The 19,064-nt window shown below is 42.4% G+C and overlaps 1 protein-coding gene across 1 annotated transcript; it reads left to right on the top strand.

The window, feature by feature from the left end:
• Window positions 1–1,029: 1,029 nt before the first annotated feature.
• On the top strand, window positions 1,030–15,654 carry RBX1 (ring-box 1). Its single transcript, XM_073592769.1, has 5 exons — window positions 1,030–1,211; window positions 2,525–2,603; window positions 8,527–8,597; window positions 13,491–13,576; window positions 15,465–15,654. Exons 1-5 carry the CDS (start codon window positions 1,134–1,136, stop codon window positions 15,475–15,477), a joined length of 327 nt encoding a protein of 108 aa, XP_073448870.1. The 5' UTR covers window positions 1,030–1,133; the 3' UTR covers window positions 15,478–15,654.
• Window positions 15,655–19,064: the final 3,410 nt, after the last annotated feature.

Here is a 19,064-nt window from a genome sequence, read left to right as displayed (position 1 = left end):
TTCTAAACTCAACTGCCTAGAAATGACTATAAACAAGTCTGTGTACATGTACTGATAAGATAACAGGGGAGAGTTCAGGGGCAGCTGAAAAAAATGCCCAACTGCTCCTAAACGTCCGTTTACCAGCAGCAGTGTACATGAAGCCTATAAGCAGGGACGGTGCTACCACTAGGCAAACTAGGCAGCCGCCTAGGGCACACTCCTACCTAGGGTGCCCAGCCACAGGTGTTCCTACTCTCTTCTCTCTACAGCAAGCAACTAACTCTCAGCATCAGCAGGCAGCCGCCGCTCTGTTCGCACATAGTGTCAGAGGCGCATCGGTGGCGGAGGACTTTGTCTTTGTCCCGAATCCCGAATGCATAGAAGCAAGCAAACATTCATTGATGGGCGCTGGTGAGGCTGCATTTGATGGGCACTTCTTTAAAAAGATGGGGTATACATGGGCAGGGCAAAGGGGTGGAGTCAGGGGCAACGGCAAAATGAGGTTTCGCATAGGGTGTCAAAAATACCTTGCACCAGTCCTGCCTATAAGGTACATTTATAAAACACAAGTCTGTGCTTTACGAATGTATTCAAAGCTTTGCTTGTTTTGGGATCCTGAAACAATCAGCATTCCATTAAAATGGGAAGTAAAAAAGCCAGTCATGTGACCTGTCTAAGTTTTATGATTATGCTTCGCCTTCAACTCATTTCCAGCTATGGGTGCCCCACCTTTGGCCCTCCAGCTGTTGCGGAACTACAAGTCCCATGACGCATTGCAGGACTGACAGTTACAAGCATGACTCCCAAAGGCAGAAGCATGATGGGACTTGCAGTTCCGTAATGCTGGAAAGCCACACGGAGTCTGAATTACCTTCTGAACCTCTTCCACAGGCCGCTCAGACTACTCTGTTCAGGGTTTAGCCGAGGAAGGTTCACGTCAAGCAACCATCCCATTAGCATGATGTTTGGGACAGTAGAGACAGCTGTAACGCACATGCGCAATGTCGGCGACGGGGTGACCCACGGGAGCGAGCACGCAGGCATGGAGTACCCGCATGTTGCCGTACACGCGCTTTTTTGCGCATACTCTGTAGAGGCGGAAGTGACCGTGACACGAGCGCTGTAAAGGCCGGGTTTTTGTCGTATTGGTAATGGCTGCTGCTATGGATGTGGATGTTCCCAGCGGAGCCAATAGCAGTGCTAGCAAAAAGCGGTTTGAAGTGAAAAAGGTAGGTGAACTTTTATGGAATGTCATGGAACCTCATCTTCTGAGAGTGGGTGTGATCAGTGCTCCTGTGTGTATGATCGGGCAGGTGGGATGTTACAGAAGACACACATCACATTTGATCTGCTTATTGTACATAGTTCAGAATTTGCCCTGTTCCTGTAAACTGACTGTAAATCCAGTAGTCGTATTTTATTACCAACTGATGTTGGCTAATTTAGTGCAAAACTTTTTACATTCTAATCCCCCATTCACATTACTAATGTGTGCTGTGTACAGAGGGAGCCTTACAAACAGCCGGTACTTCTGGGTATGGTGGATCACGTGATTTACCCCAGGTCACCATGCTGGGACAATCTGCTGCTGGAGGCCATCGTCCTGTGTATGCTGTGACTCCAGCAATTTATAGTTCAGGCTTGCCTTTCTCTAGGTTGTGCAAAAGGTTGTGCAAAAATGCGAATAATCCAAAATAATGGAGTAATTCCATATCGGAGTAACTTGATAAAAAAAAAATCCTGTTTTTAGAATGGCCAGTCAGAGCATTGGCTCCATTTCATTTGGAGCTTTGTGTTCTGATGTCTTTCATATGACATCCTAAAGATACACATGAAATGAAATTGGTTGTTTAGGACAGTATATAAGGCATATTCCACTTGCTAGGACAAGTGCAATGACCAAACAGTTTTTAAGGACGTCCCTGGAACCTATTGGTTATTTAATGTGTGTCCTTGCCACAGAACATTGGCAAGAACTCTGTGTGGCCATGAGCAGAAGAGGCTAGTGTTCTCTGTGCAGTCACTCGCTTGATAGTAAACCATCTTTTTTAGTCTCAAGCCTCTGGTGAGCCCATTATATCTTTGGTGCAGGGGAAGGGTTTCTTTGGGGCCCTAGTTCCTTATTAGGCCCCCTTTACCTTTAGGTCAAGATAAGGATAGTTTTTTTTCCCGTTGGCATTGTGGCAACTATGTGTGGGTGTGTGTGGTGGTTTTTTTTTTTTTTTTTTTTTTTTTCTTTCAGCTATGTCTTTTTCCTCTTCTACATTTAGCTTGCCAATTGTCCTTGATAAGAAACTATGCTGTCTTAAAGGACTCTTGTGAAGTTGTGTGCAAGGCATTCTTCTTGGTGCATAGCACTTGGGGTGTCTTGCTCACACTAAATGTCTGTAGTTATCCCAGTTTGTCTTTTCTGTTTTGTTTTTACATCATTTACATCATGTCACTTGCGTCGTCGTCTTTGTTTTTTGTTTTGTTTTTTTGTTTTCAATAACATACCAACTAATTTGGAAATGTCCATGCTTTTTTCTTTGTTTTATTCCAGTGGAATGCAGTTGCTCTTTGGGCCTGGGACATTGTAGTTGATAATTGTGCCATCTGCAGAAACCATATTATGGACTTGTGTAAGTAGCATGCTATGCTTATGTTTACCAACCTAATTATGAAAATAATTTAACATATTGCTCACATTTACATTTTTTACCAGTAGTAATTTGGAACACATTAAATGTTCGTCTGTGACCAAGGTTATTAAGTACTTATACACAAATCCGAACTTTTCGTTTTATTGGTTTAAGGGGAAATCTTCTGTGCTCTGCTTTTGCATTGTCTTTAAAGCTTCGCTCCAGGCTTAAGGGAGTGGGGGGCCCAGAAGCCTACAGGTATGACCTAACCCTTTTCTGCCAGCGCTATAGCAAAAATGTCACCAAGAGAAAGCTCTATCTGTATCAAAGTGGTTAATGAACATTTTACAAAGCTATCCCCCCCCCCCCCCCTTTTTTTTTTTTGAAAAAGCTTCAGGTCTATGTCAGAAAACCTGTTACAACCACTGGTCCTCTGTTTGTGTGAGAGTGTTGGGCCTGATGGTTTCTTCTTTTTGAAGTGCTTCCCTTTGCTCAGTACCATACTTGAGTTTTTCAGCATGAAAGTCGGTGCAAGTGGACAGCAAGCCACTGGGCAGGAAAATGTCTCCGCTTCCACTCCAGGGTATCCCTCATTTTGTGATTGGTGCCTTCCTCTCTTAATTCAGTCAAGTTTTTTTTTTTTTTTTTTTCTTTCTTTTTTTTTCAATGGCTGATTGTAACAATGAATGCAAGCCTTTTTAAGGTCTCTATTGGTCACTGTTTCAAGGAATAAACTTGACTTTCTATTGTCCTGGAACTTCCAAGCCATTAGGCTGTCTTTTTCACTGGCCGAATCTCATGCGGGGGCACCCAATGAGTGTACAGCCGGACAATTCGCTGACAATGGCATGTGAAACATCAGGGGGCACGATGAGTTTGTCAGCAGTGCAGGAGATTCGCCACATGATTATCAGAGTGGAAAGGAGGTTCCTGCTTTATCCTCAGTCTACATTTTGGGAATTGACAATAGCCAGGCAGATTCCCAGCTGCCAAAGTTTAGATCCAGGTAAATTGCGGCCATTACTTCTTCCAGACTGCGTTTTAATAATTTTGTCCTGTGAATCGTCTTTCTTCTCCTTTTTTAATTTTTCACAAGGACAAGATGGTTGAGCTTGGTTGATGGTTGACCTCCTTTTTCTTTTGCCTTATGTGGGTTCTGACTTTCATCTTTACAAGGAAATTGTGCTTCCAAGTTTTGTCCAGCTCCTTTGCACTCCAAAAAAACCTCTTATAAACCTTTAGACAATGTCAGTGCCATTGTTTAACTTCAAGCTTCTCTGTGAAGGAGGAGGAGTCTCTCTTTATTGTGGTTGATAACTGCATAAGGGACTTGCTGCATCTTCTGCAACCATCTGTATATTTTCTTATTACTCATCATTCTGCTCGGTTGGTCAGCAATTCTTGGGCCTTCCAACATCAGCTCTCGGTTTTCCAGGTCTGTGAGGCCACAGCCTAGTCTGCAGCTTTTACTTTTCACTAAGTTTTACAGTGTACACAACTCTTTTTGGTTCTGTTGCCAAGGTTATTAATTTTTCTCAAGTCGTCCTCCAGGACAACCCATGAGACCTAGGGCTTCTCCTACCAGGACAGGAAACATGTTAACCCCACCAAATAAAAGGCGTTCCTCTAGGGCCCTCCCTTCAGTATTAGTGTTTCCTCCGGATGGGGGGGTTAACATGTTCCTGGAACCTGATGATCCCTATGTCTCACGGTTGTCCTATGGGTACGTACAGGGCCAGCAGTGCAGTCCTTCTCCTGCCCAGAGCAATACCTCATCCTGTGGTGGTGGCTGCCCATACTCCTGTCCTCAGTGCCTGGAGAGGTCCAATACTACTGGGGATGTCTGGGGAGCAGGAGGGTAAAGGAACTGTGTCGGATCCATAGGTTCTTTGAATCTGAAGGTACGGATACCCTCCAGGGTGAAGAGAACCCTATGGTGGTGGAGGTCGCCATTTCACTTGACCAGAGGCCTGGAATGCTTCATTCCAGTATCTGAGAATCGCGATGGATGCAAGCTCGTATAGATGGGGAGCCCATCTATACAACAAGATAACACAAGGAAGATGGTCCCTTGTGGAAGCAAAAGCTACATCAAATCAGAGGGAGCTTCTGGCGGTACAGAGGGCATTAGAAGCTTTTCATGCAGAGGTTAGCAGTCACCATCTGCAGGTCCGATAATGTTACAACTGTAGAATACCTCAACAAGCAGGGGGGTACGGAAGTCAGACTCTTCAACTCGTAGCCCACAAAATGTCATCATGGGCTGAGGTGAATCTAGCCTCCATCTCAGCCTGGAGATTTTTGTAGAGAAGGTGGGGATCACCGAAGGTGTATATTTTTTGCAACTCGGATAAACCGCAAGACTGAAGGATTCTTTTCCCTAGAATACAGGGGATCAGTCTCTGGGGATCGATGATCTTGCGAATGCTTGGGCATTCAGCCTTTGCTACGTCTTCCCTCCTATCAGGCTAATCCTGGAAGTTCCTTCTAGAAAAACAAATCTAATCTTAACAGCCCCTTTTGGCCCAAGAGGCTGTGGTTTTCACTCCTGCATGCCCTAGCCACAGAGTCTCCAGTGACTCTTCCAATGAGACAGGATTTGTTGTCTCGAGGTCCGGTGTCACAACCTCAGGTGGCATCATTTGAACTTAATGGCTTGGTATCTGAAGAGAAGATCTTAAGCTCTCATGGGGTCTCAAAGTTGTCAAAACCCTGGTTAATTCCCGAAAGCCGGTAACCAGGGCTATATACTCAAAAGTTTGGAAAAAATGTAACTCTTGGTTGTCGGAAAATCAAAGATTTTCACACGATGTTCCCTCTATTATGGAATTTTTTTTCTTTCCCTTAGTACGTTAAAGGTTCAGGTTGTGGCTATTTGGTGTTTTCCTCCAGTATTCCCTTCTGGAAAATCCTGTTATAGCCAGATTTGAGTCATTTGCTAGATCAAAACCTGTGGTTGTCAGAGCTTGTCCCACCTGGGATCTGTCTCTAGCTCTCCAAGCGATAGTGGTTGTTCCCTATGACCCCCTGGAAGATTTTGTAATTGAAGTTACTCGTGCTAAAAACAGCATTTCTGGTTGCAATTTTATGTCAGCTCGCAGAGTCAGCAAATTGCAGGCTCTATCAGTTAGGGAGCCCTTCCCCCACGATTTTTGATGACAGAGTGGTGTTAAAAGCAGACCTGGGGTTTTTACCAAAGGTAGCCACTTCTTTTCATAGATCCCAGGATATTGTGCTACCAACCTTTTGCAATTCACCTAAAAATGAGAAAGAGAAGAATTTGAGTTTCCTAGAAGTCAGAAGAATTCTACTTGTCTACCTAGAAGTTACCAAAAGTTTTAGGAAATCCGATTCCTTATTTAGACTCCTTCTTCTCCTTTTTTTTTTTTTCCCTCCTCTAGGGCTCACAAAGGTAACATAGCTTCTAGAGCCACCATAGCCAGATAAGGTAGGCAATTACTGAAGCATCTAAGCATTATGATGGTTTCCCCGCCATTTATCAATACGCATTCAACAAGAGCCTTGTCCGCGTCCTGGGCCGAAAGGGCTGGAGCCTTTACGGGAACAAATATGTAAAGCGGCCACCTGGTCCAATTTTGCGAACTACATTAAACATGATCGCCTGGATCTCCTCTTCTCATGAGCAGGCGTTTGGTCGAAAGGTCTTCTAGGCAGTGGTCCCTCCCTAGACTGGTAAGTTCTGGCTTATCGTTTCATGTGCTGTCCTGGAAACGACTTGAGAAAATCTGAGTTAGACTTAACGGTAACTCCTTTTCTGAGAGTCTTCCAGGACAGCCAGATTCCCACCCAGTTATGTCTTGTATTATGTGTATCGTACTGCATGCTACTAACTGACATTTTACGACAGTTGGAGGGGGTCCCACAAAAAATCCCCAAGACCATCACACTTCCATGTTTAACAGTTGGTTCAAAGACCCTGTGTGACAAATAGAACATTTCAAATGTCAGTTCTTTTGGCCATATGACATTTTAGTGGTTTTGTAGTCCACTGGCAGCAAGTCTTTTTTCCTAATTTAGCTTTACTCTGCTACACACTGATTCGGTTGGAGGGTTATTTAATTTCTTTAGTCTCTTCTCGCTAAAAACCTTTATGGTTCTACTGTTTCAATTTGCCCCATGTCCTACTCTATAGAGGCCATTATTTTAATACACTGCATAGATGATGGCATGAAATGGTTTATGCAGTTTGGACTGAATGGCACTGTAATATTAAACAAAACTGCATCAGTCTTAAACCTAAAGGAATGATTTGCTCTAGTTACAGAAATAGGAAATATTCCCCGTATTTTTTTGGATATGTCATGGAATGAGACATGTGAATAGCTACCTTCTGGTCTTTACTGTGCTACCCAAAATGGCACAATGGTAAGTGGTATTCACTGGATATGAACTGCTTAATGTGACCCTGTTAGGGGAGTTAACAAAATTGCACTGGCAGTACCCTGTGAAGATAAAGTAATATACAGCAAGGAGCTTTGGAAAGGCAACGCATATATATTAAAAAGAAAAAGGGGAAAAAAAAAAAATTTCCAAACTCAACTTGCCGACCAGTCAGCGACCAACCGAATTGACCTATCCCAACGGTCTGCATTAAAAACAGGGGTTTATTTTTATATCTTTATTTTTTGCGCTATAAACAAAAAAAAAAAAAGACCATTTTGAAAAAAACAATATTTTTTTTTTAATTTCTGCTATAAAACCTATCCAATAAAAAAAAAAAGATGCACGCACTGTACTGGCACTGGCTGGGAGGGGGTTAAACATCAGGGGCGATCAAAGGGTTAACTGTGTGCTTAGCTAGTGTTTTGTGTACTGTTGGAGGTGCTTTTACTAGGAAGGCATGGATTTGTGTCCCTGCATTGCAGGAGCACAGGATCCATGACCTCCCTACTGACAGAATGACAATCTACCTTGTTTACATACCTAGTACATGATCCCGCACGCTTGCCAGCCGGCTGTAATTCGTCGCAGCACATGCCGATCCGTGGGTCCTGGCCAATGATTGACAGCCGGCACCCAGTGATCGGCTCTGAGCTTTACTGAACACAGCTCTGAACATAAAACAACAGAGCTGTGTTCAGTGACAGGGGATCTCGTTTGTTCATTCCCTTCTGAGCAGGGAATGAAAACTGCACACAGTACAAACACTTGTTAGAATCTCATTTAACCCCTGGATAGCCCTAGATGTTAAAACCTTCCAAAGCTTAAGTGGTTAAAGCAGTATTCCAGCCTAACACTAGTCAAAAAATGTTCCCTCACACCTCCTACCTTTTGTCTAAATTGTATAAAAAAATAAAAAAAACTGTATACTATTTTTAACCTGGTCCGGTCATGTGATTCACATCTCCGGCTCCCCTGTTTCGGTCAGTGGCAGCTGCAGGGGAGTGAAGGGAGCACCGACAACAGCTGGGATATGGGAGCCTAGAAGTGGGCTCACTTAATTCCCAACAGGTGAGTGCTCTCTCTTTCCCCCTGCAGTCTACAGTGTACTGAAACTGGGAATCGTGTGGTGTGTTTTTTTTTTTTTGTTTTTTTTTTATTTTCACACAGGTTGGGCAGTATGAGTAGTAGGAGGGTGAGGGAACATTTTTAAGACTAGTTTGTTTGCCTGGAATTTTACTTTAATGCCCTTGTTAAAGCAGAACTGAATCCATTGATTTAACAGTTTCCCAAAACCATTACTTTCAAGGAATGCCTGGTGTCATAACTGATCATGTGCAGCATCATGACCACTGCAAATCAAATAGAGGGTAAGATGGAAGCTTCCTTGATTGTAAAGAATGGGAACATTTAGTTCCTATTAAATTAAGCATTTTTACCTTTTTTCTTATTGACCAGGAATTTGTTTAGTTATTTAGGCATACTAAATCTCTATTCTTTTTTTATTTTTTAATGTGTGTAGGTATAGAATGTCAAGCCAATCAAGCATCTGCAACCTCTGAAGAGTGTACTGTGGCATGGGGAGTATGCAATGTAAGTACTTTTTATCATGATCATTTTGCAGTATTACATTAACAACATTTTACCAGGCTCTTGAGCTTCTCCAATGTAATTAAAGTAGAACTCCGGTCAAAACCCAACTGAGCCTAAATATGCTTTCACCCCCATTCTTAGCCCTATACTAACTAGCCTCTAAAGGAAAGATGTGTATACTTAACTAATCTAAGGGTGCTCTAATCTGGTCACATGATCTACCCAGCACCCGGTTTCAGGGGTGAGGAGGGAGCAGCGACATTGGCTACACTGCCTGGGCGGTGACGTCACCCATAGACTTACTATGGGGCATCTGTTGTCTGCTCTCCATCTTCTTACCTGAAACTGGTGCTGGGAGCCAATCACTTGACCAGAACTCCCATAGATGGGTAAGTATACCCATCTATCCTTTACATGATGGTTAGTATGGGGGTGAGAGTAGGTTTAAGCTTAGTTTTGACCGGAATTCCACAGTTTTTTTTGCAATCTATAGTCCATTGTGGAAATCTTTCTCCATTTCCTGTCCCATAGCCAAAACAGGTGGTGAGAGGAAATCCATCCAAAGTGAAGGGAATACCTGGTTGTCACCGGAACTGGTGACCCCATTGGATGATTTCCCCCTCTATTTTCTTGGAACAACCCAAAATTATGGATTTTCTTTCATTTCGCTTTTTGATGATAATGGAAAACGGGACATATGGAGAGGATGGATCTCCCCAACGGGAGCAATAAAGGCTTGACAGTTTGTTTTGTTTTTTTTTTTTTTTGTTTTTTTTGTTTTTTAAACCTTCTCCACTCTGTCCAAAACGCAGTTTTTTTTCCTTTAGCTATACTTTAAGTCTGAAAAGTCAATATACTGTATTAAAATATAGCTTTCAGAAATAGAAGTGTTAATAGTTAATTTACTTTTCATTTCAGTAATTGATAAAAAATAGACTTGATGTTGATCAGGGCTCCGTGGGGGGCCAAATCATCGCTTTTAGGGTTTCTTGTTCTTCCATTGTTGCTGCCATTTTTCTGCACCCCAGTGCCTGTGTTTTCATGCATAGTTGAGTCACTTAGCCTTGTTTCCGCATCCTGTGTATGTGAACTGAGGTGCGGAAAAATGGCAGCAGGTGCTCTGGACTGATGAGTTAAAATTTGAAATATTTGACTGTAGCAGAAGGCAGTTTGCTCACGAAGGGCTGGGGGAGCTTTTCGTTGAGTGCTGCAGGCAACAGTGAAACATGGTGGAGGTTCCTTGCAAGTTTTGGGCTGCATTTCTGCAAATGTAGTTAGCGATATGTTCAGGATCAGTGCTGACAAATACAGGCAGATACTTATCCATCATGCCATACCATTAGGGAGGTGTGTGATTGGCCCCAAATTTTTTCTGCAGCAGGACAACGACCCCAAACATACAACCAAGGTCATTAAGAACTATCTTTAGTGTAAAGAAGAATAAGGAGCCCTGAATGTGATGGTTTGGCTCCCACAGATCCCTGATCTCAACATTGAGTCTGTCTGGGAATGCACAAAAAAACTAGGATTTGAGGCAGCCTACATCCACAGATCTGTGGTTAGTCATCCAAATTTTTAGAACCACCTACCTGCTAAGTTCGTTCAAAAAATGTGCAAGTTTACCTAGACGATTTGATGCCGTTTTTAAAGGCAAAGGGTGGTGGATTTCTCTTCGGTCCATTTACTTTCCATTTTGTTAGGTTTTTTTTTTTTTTTTTTTTTATCAATTAACACTACTTTTTCTGAAAGCATTCCTAATTACATAGTAGGTGAGGTTGAAAAAAAGACACAAGTCCGTCATTGTATATCCCTGTATGTTGTGGTCGTTCAGGTGCTCATCTAATAGCTTTTTGAAACTCTCGATGCTCCCCGCTGAAACCACCACCTGTGGAAGGGAATTCCACATTCTTGCCCTCTCTCCTTGCCTCTAGCAGTTTAAGGTTAAAACTCTTTTCTTCTAATTTTAGTGGCCACATGTCTTATTAACCACATAAGGACTGAACCTCTTTCTGAGATTTGGTGTTTACAAGTTAGACTTCTTTCTTTTTATAAACATTTTTTTTTTCTTTCTAATAAACTAGAGACTAAAATGGAGGTCCTTTGCAATACTTTTTGTCACACCCTATGTGCGCAGCGGTCTTACAAGCGCACTTCTTCGTTCTTCTTTTTTTTTTTTTTTTTCTTATGAAAGATTATGTTATGCCAAGTAAATTGATACCCAACATGTCATGCTTCAAAGTTGCGCCCGCTCGTGGGATGGTGACAAACTTTTACCCTTAAAGCTCCATAGGCGACGTTTAAAGAATTCTACAGGTTGCATGTTTTGAATTGGAGAAGGTCTAGGGCTAGAATTATTGCTCTCACTCTAACGATCGCGGCAATACCTCACGTGTTTGAACACCATTTTTCATATGCGGGCACTGCTCATGTATGCATTCGCTTCTGCAGGCGAGCTCAGCGGGGCGGGGAATTTTTTAAATTTTTACACTGTTCTTTTTAAAAATAAAATGGTGTCCACTTTTTTTCCCTATTACAAGGAACATCCCTTGTAATAGAAAAAAGCATGACAGGACCTCTTGAATATGAAGTCTGGGGTTAAAGAGACCTCAGGTCTCATATTTACAATAAAATGCTATACTAAAAGTGAGCGCCTGGAGGTGGGGGGGGGCCTCTCCCACCGCCGATAAAAGTGATCTCGCTGTGAATCTGCCACAGAGACCACTTATCTTGAAGAGGATACCAGGGTTATGCTAGCTAGCTGCTACCATAACAACGGTATTCCTCTTCAAAGTAGCGACGTAAAACGACAGCAGGTGGTCCGGAAGTGGTTAAACTCCCTTCTGCGAAAACGTTTTATCCCTATTGTGGGGTCACCACTACAGTATTTGTAAATTGAAATCATATCCCCTCTCAAGCGCCTCTTCTCCAGAGACAATAAGTTCAGTGCTCACAACCTTTCTTCATAACTAATATCCTCCAGACCCTTTTTATTAGCTTTGTTGCCCTTCTTTGTACTCGCTGCTTTTCCAGTACATCCTTCCCGGCCGGACCAGAGTCTTGTAGAGTGGGAGAATTATCGCTTTATCCCTGGAGCTAATCCCCGTTTTAATGCATGCCAATATTCTGTTTGCTTTGTTAGCAGCAGCTTGGCATTGCATTCCATTGCTGAGCCTATCATCTACTAGGACAGGTCCTTTTCCATCCTAGATTCCCCCAGAGGTTCTCCCCCTAGTGAGTAGATTGCCACACCAAATGCAGTATTTTATTTTACATTTTTCAACAGTAAACCTTTGCCATGTAGTTGCCCATCCCATTAATTTGTTCTGATCTTCTTGCAAGGTTTCCAATTCACAGCATACTATTATATATATATATATAATTTTTTTTTTTTTTTTTTTTTATACACCTGCCTAAAACTTTTGTGTGTTTGTTGCCTTTTTTTAAGTATTCATACCCCTTGAAATTTTCTACATTTTGTCATGTTACAACCAAAAATGTAAATGCATTTTATTGGGATTGTATGTGGTAGACCAACACAAAGTGGCACATAATTATCAAGTGGAAGGAAAATAAGTGTTTTTCCAAATATTATATATTATTACTTGTGTAAAAAAAGTGTGGCGTGCTGATACCCCTAACTAAAATTGTTGAACCAATTACCTTCAGAACTCACCTAATTAGTAAATGGAGTCCACCTGTGTGTGATTTAATCTAAGTATAAATACAGCTGTTCTGTGAAGCCCTCAAAGGTTTGTTAGCAAATCTTAGTGAACAAACAGCATCATGAAGGTCAGGGATAAAGTTGTGGAGAAGTTTAAAGCAGGGTTAGGTTATAAAAAATGATCCCAAGCTTTGAACATCCCACGAAGCACTGTTCACTCCATCATCCGAAAATGGAAAGAGTATGGCACAACTGCAAACCTACCAAGACATGGCCGTCCACCTAAACCAGTGATGGCGAACCTTGGCATCCCAGATGTTTTGAAAGTTCGTTTCCCATGATGCTCATGCACTCTGCAGTGTAGTTGAGCATCGTGGGAAATGTAGTTCCAAAACATCTGGGGTGCCAAGGTTCGCCATCACTGACCTAAACTGACAGGCTGGGCAAAGAGAGCGTTAATCAGAAAAGCATCCAAGAGGCCCATGGTAACTCTGGAGGAGATCCACAGCTCAGGTGGGAGAATCTGTCCACAACTATTAGTCATGCACTCCATAAATCTGGCCTTTATGGAAGAGTGGCAAGAAGAAAGCCATAAGAAGTCCCATTTGTGAGAAGCCACGTGGGGACACAGCAAATATGTGAAAGAAGGTGCTCGGATCAGATGAGACCAAAATGGAACTGTACATAAGCATCTGTACGTACCTGCTGATGGATGTTCAATTTTTCTTTTATAACCCCCAAAGTGTACCTATATACAAAATTAGACTGGAGAAAGGTTAAAAACTGTTTGGTTTCAGGTTGCTTCCTTGGCACCTTCGCCCTTCATAATGGCCTTGTGTATTGTTTTAATCAATACAAGGCATGAGAATGACAGGTGCTGAGCGAGTGACCCCCTGTGCTCTGTATACAGAGGAAATCCTCGCGCAAAGAACCGGGAAGATCACCGATATCATTGTATGTAGCATGGACTACAGTGATTAACAGCGGCCCTCCGTATATTGCATATAGATGCGTAACGTGGAGGCAAGCTGGCCCAATGTAAGTATACAAAAATTCTATTCCCGGAGTTCACCATTAATTTTGGTTTGCTGCTATGGGTGCCAGGTCCTTTTTTGTGTCTTGTACTGAGCTCCTACTGCCTTTTGTATGTGTGTATTTTGTGTACATAGCTTTTTAATAGTGATTTTTATATAACTTTTTTTTTTTTTCTTTTTCTTTTTTCCTCCCCCCAGCATGCATTCCACTTTCATTGCATCTCCCGTTGGTTGAAGACTCGACAAGTTTGTCCACTTGATAACAGAGAATGGGAATTTCAAAAGTAAGAAATATGCAATACAGTTTCTAATGCTACATTCCTTAGCGTAAACTTCCAAGACAGAAATTTTTTTGCAACAATGTTTGTGCATTATAGATTTCTTAATTGTACAGTACAGAATAACCGCACTTTTAAACCTTGGGAATGGGTTATATACTGCCACCTTCTGGTGCCCCCATGCCTAGCAATCCTCCTATTCTTTTTCTGGTTCACCCACTATTACAGAATGTTCTGCACAAAGACCGCATAAAGTGTGTATGCCTCCCAGGAGGTTTCAGAAAGTTCCGCCATGGAACCATTGGTGGTGTGTAAGGCTCCATGCACACCTAGGTGATTTGAATTGCCGCGTTTCTGCCTGCAATTCCAAATTGCACCGGGACGCATTTGCGTTGCTATTACTGCTTAACTGCGAAGCTTGATGCTCAAAAAGGAGTGTCGCTTGTTGCAATTTTCTGCAGTTACAGAGCGATTTATCGCAGCAAAATTGCACCGCGATTAGGGTGCCAGTAGGAAGTAAAGGCATCGCAAACGGTCCCCGCATTTTGCCACGATTTGGAATTGCGGCTATTCCAATTGCCTATATGTGAATGGATCCTAAGGCTGTTTTGCTAATGTCTGGGTTCAGTACATTGCACGCAACTCTGGATAGATTTAGATTAATCCATTGGTACTCCAAAAAACAGAGCTGCTCCTAGCAGTCTTGTACTACTGTTGTTTGGCTTGGCAGCTTTCCTGCATCCAACTTCTTGCCTAGCACTCATGCCAGTACAGATGCGCAGGATTCTATGGCTGCAAATTTGGTCTGTGGAGACTATTTTGTAAGAAATATTTAGAAAGTATGGTTTTGATAGAGCATCTCTCATCCGAGAGTAACTAGACAACTTTTATTAAGAAAGCACCCTTGCTTAGTTGAAAGCTAATGTGCCCATGGCTAGTCTGCTGCTACTGGGTGGTAAGCCAAGTCCTCCATTCATTTTGGTAACTCTCTGTTACTGGGCTGGCCTTTAACGTTTGTTTTGTGCATTGAATCCTGCATTAGGCACACACCTTGGAACTTTGTGTGTAGTTGTCGGCATGGTGCTATACAGGTCCAAGGCCTTGGTCTATTTCTGCTGTTCCTAGACCCTGAAGAACCCTTCAGTGGGTATGCCCACTGCTATGAATAAAGCCTAGTCTCCTAACGGGCCCACAGACAGGAATAAAGCAAGACATGGTTTCTCTGTACATTGGCCTATAGACCAACTCTGCACAAAGTGGATATATAGGCACAGGAATGGAGAGTTATTTGCTTTTTTATTTGTGGTCTTTTCCCATCTGGACTTAGTCTCGTTATTGTGACGTATCTTCCAAAAAACGTGCAAACCATGTTTGTTGCACTTAATGCCACTTTTTGCAACAGAGACACAGTCAAGGAATATGGTCAGCATCTGGGTTATTGCAGCTCCTGCATTCTGTATCTATTCCATGTGTACCCCACTGGGAACCCCCTTCCTATTTATTTAGTAATGGTAGATCACAGGTGCAAGGGACAAAAGAGCCAAATAACACGCATTCTGCTGATAACTGACAAACTCAGGTTATCCTGCATCTCATTCCACCAGTGGTGGATCTGTGCTCCATTAGCTTCAATGAAAGGCAACCAGGCTATCGGTACAGTTCATGGGAACTAAATGCACAAAGGATTTTAGTAGTGGGGTTTTTTTTTTTTTTGACAGTCCAGCAAATTAGCAATGACAGCTGCTCCTGGAGACATTGGCATTTTTAATTTAATAGTCACTTCTGGAAATTCATTTCTAAGTAAATGTTTCTAGTTATTTTGTTTGTAAATTTTCAGTATCGTCTGTAGAAAATGTAAACTTTTTTTTTTTTTTTCTTTTCCCCCATTTTTCAGGTATGGTCATTAATGGCGTTTGACTTTGGGCGAAACATGTTGGCTAATTTAAGGAAAACGTTTAAAGTAGAAACCAGCTATGTTCCTTTTCAGCGCTGGACATCTGTTTTTGTTTACTTTATACCCTGTGTCCCCCCCCCCCCCCCCCCCTTAAAAAAATCCATTAAAGTTATTCCAGCTTAATAATCAAGACTGTTTTATCTACATTCATTTTATATCTGTGTTCATATGCTCTGATGTATTTATCGTACATCACAGGACACACATGGGGAGATTTACTAAAACCTGGTGCGCACAGCTGCACTGAATTCTGTGTGCACTAGGTTTAGTAAATCTCCCCCAGGAGTGTCTTTATATTCTTTATTATTAGGGTTATGCTGCCACCATCTGGTGACTAGACACTGGCAAAAAACAAGATCGGAAATCTCTTTTCAGGCATAAATAACGCCTTCCCATTACGCAAGGCTTCAGTTTTTTGCTAGTGTCTGAAGGTGATTGGTCATGTCTGTGCACCTCTCTGCTCAAAAATAGCTAGCTGCTTCTTCTTGGTTCCATCTGGGGTTAGGGGACTAACTTTTTCTGGACCCATATCCTACAGCTTTTGAATGCTCAGAGGAGTGGCTGATGCAGGCACAGCCTGTAAGGGTACCAGTCAGCATGGAACCCTGCACAATGATATATTGCTTAGTGAACAGCTAAGCTTTACTCCCTAGCTGGGGATCTTATCCCTGAACTTGTAGAGTCCCTAAGGCCCTTGGCAGAGCCTGTTCTGATGGTAAAGATTGGACACACCCACACACAGTGGGACAAGTTCTACATAGTAGTAATGGAGCCAAATGCAGACTGACAAGCGAGCCTATCCATTCCCTCAGGACTGCCAAGCTGCATGTGCAGTATGGCTGTTGACCTCCATGAAGGAGGGGGAGGGCACGTTTACTTCGGCCATCTTGGATACTCCTGAGAGAGAGTTGACAAATAAGAAGATAATTTGAAACTGCTGGTTCAGATCCTGATTCAGTTATAAATGCGGCACTAGAAGAGCTGTGGGACTACAGGTCTTAGCGGTCAGGCTATGATGGCCTTCAGGTCATAGCAGAAGCTTTGAGGGCATAACTATGGGACTACTGGTGTTAACAGGCTGTTTTATTATTGGAACTACAGGTCACAGCAGAGTAAAAGTCTAAACAGAACCTCTGTTTTGGGACTACGGTTTGCAGCAAGTATTAAAAGGGCCACACACTTTTTTTCCTTGTGGGGGTTGGGACTTTGGCAAAAAAATTATTTTATAGGAATTCTCCTGAGGTAACCAGCATTAAGCACCAGTATTTAACCGGTACAGTGCCCTCTCGGCTGACTGGGACTGCTATCCTCAGCAAGGATCCCTAACTATGTGTCATCAGGCCATGTATCATTGACGGCAGCGAGGAGGGGATGGGGGGGGGGGGGGGGGGGAGGGGTACCAGATACATCAGGTAGGTAGGAACCTGTATGATGTGCTTCGTACAATGTATCTCTTGGGGGTCAATGTATTTTATATGGCTCTGACTCCCTCTACCTTTTGGGTATGTTGGCTACTCCTAGGGCATGTTCCTTTGTGAAAAAAGGTGGAATCTTTACCTGCTATCGCTGAGTACAGCAGTAGTTTTGTGGAATGTTTTCTGGTTTGACCCACATGGATCGTAAACAGCAGCGTTGCTCTTCATCTCCCTCCGCAACTTATTAATGGAAGAGGAACCAGTGGAGGATGAGGCGGAGGAAGACTAGAATGTTCCAATAGAAGAGGATACAGAAGAATCCACTTCTTAAGGACCCCAGGGTCAGGGTTTACCTCAGAGCAAAAAAGGCCTTTGAGTTTTCTTGTGAAAGTTGTTTGGACTAATTTAAAGTTACCACTCCAAGGGTTGTAGGATTTGGATTGTGGCATCTGCTACACCAGGGATATGCAATTAGCGGACCTCCCAGCTGTTGCAGAACTACACATCCCATGAGGCATAGCAAGTCTCTGACGGCCACAAGCATGACACCCAGAGGCATGATGAGACTTGTAGTTTTGCAACAGCTGGAGGCCTGTTAATTGCAGATCCCTGTGCTACACTAACCACAACTCTTCAATGTACAGTTGTGTTTAAAATAAGAGCAGTCCAGCATCGCTAATGAGATCAATCACTGTTCTTCGTAGAAATTATATTTCTACATGGCAAATTTAGTGGTAGGTTTAATAGAAAACCAACAGACCCAACAGTCGTCGTGACATGCATGCTGCTTATTCTGTGTAATTGAATCATTCATTGAAAGGGGCGTGTTCAAAATAATAGCAGTGTGGCTTTCAATTAGTGAAGTTATTTAGTCTATGAAAAACCAGGTGGCCCTTATTGAAGGACAAAGGCAGCAAATGTTGTACATGCTGGGTATAGTGCATTTCTCTCAAAGTGGATTGTTAAAGACATTGTTCAGAAGAACAGGGTACTTTTGATTAAAAAGTTGACTGGAGAGGGCAAACATAAAGTGCAGAAACTGATAGGCTGCTTCAGCTAAAATGATCTCAAATGCTTTAAATGGCAAACAAAACCAGGAAGACAACGGGAAACTACTATTCAAATGGATTGAAGAATAGCCAAAACTGCAAAGACTTCACCTATGATCACCTCCAGGGTGATCAAAGAAGGTCTAAAGTTACCTGTGATTACTGTAACAATTAGACGCTTATATGAAGCCAAACTGTCGTCAAGAAGTCCCTGCAAATTCCCACTGTTGAAAAAAATGATGTGCTGAAGAGGTTACATTTTGCCAAAGAACACATTGGCTTAAAGAGAAATGGTGCAACATTTTGTGCACTGATGAAAGCAAGATTGTTCTTTATTGGGTCCAGGGGTGACAGTTTCAGATGACCCCCAAACACTGAATTCGAACCCCAGTACATTGTGAAGACAGTGAAGCATGGTGGCACAAGCATCATGATATGGGGATGTTTCTCATACAATTGTGTTTTGGCCTATTTATCACATACCAGGAATCTTGGATCAGTTTGAATACATGAAGAGGTCATTTTGCCTTATGCCGAAGAGGAAATGTCCTTGAAATGGGTCTTTCAATAAGACAACAACCCCAAACACACCAGTAAGCGAGCAGCATCTTGGTTCTAGACCAACAAGATTAACAAGTGGCCAGCCCAATCTCCGGACCTCAATCCAATAGAAAACTTGTGAGGTGACAAAAAATGCTGTTTCTGAGGTAAAACCAATAAATGCAGAGGAATTGTGGAATGCAGTGCAATTGTCCTGGACTGAAATACCTGTTCACATGTGCCAGAAGTTGGTTGACTTCATTGAACACAGATGTGAAGCAGTAAACTAAATATTCAGCGATTCACAGGAAAGCTAAATCTTCAAGCATTTTTCAGTTTATACAGTAAATATTTGAGCTTGTAAAGAACAATTCAGACACTGCTATTTTTTTTGCAAAAGCCTAATGTTCCTTTTTCTTCACTTTCTGTAAAGTAATAACAAATTTGAAACCTTTTTCTTCATGTATTGATTTGGAATAGACTGTGCAGTGTTCCCAATGCATTTGTGAGTATGGAAATAAAAGCTATAAGGATTT

The sequence above is a fragment of the Aquarana catesbeiana genome, linkage group LG07 (assembly GCF_042186555.1).
Source record: "Aquarana catesbeiana isolate 2022-GZ linkage group LG07, ASM4218655v1, whole genome shotgun sequence".
Taxonomy (NCBI): Eukaryota; Metazoa; Chordata; class Amphibia; order Anura; family Ranidae; genus Aquarana; species Aquarana catesbeiana.
Note: the sequence above shows the minus strand (reverse complement) of the source record. Positions and strands in the feature narration are given on the sequence as shown.

What these genes read in the sequence shown, in the direction of transcription:
- RBX1 (XM_073592769.1), top strand. Translation starts at nt 1,134, where the DNA reads ATGGCTGCTGCTATGGATGTGGATGTTCCCAGCGGAGCCAATAGCAGT. An exon ending in AGCGGTTTGAAGTGAAAAAG is followed by an intron (nt 1,212 to 2,524) that starts GTAGGTGAACTT and finishes GTTTTATTCCAG; the next exon opens with TGGAATGCAGTTGCTCTTTG. An exon ending in AAACCATATTATGGACTTGT is followed by an intron (nt 2,604 to 8,526) that starts GTAAGTAGCATG and finishes TAATGTGTGTAG; the next exon opens with GTATAGAATGTCAAGCCAAT.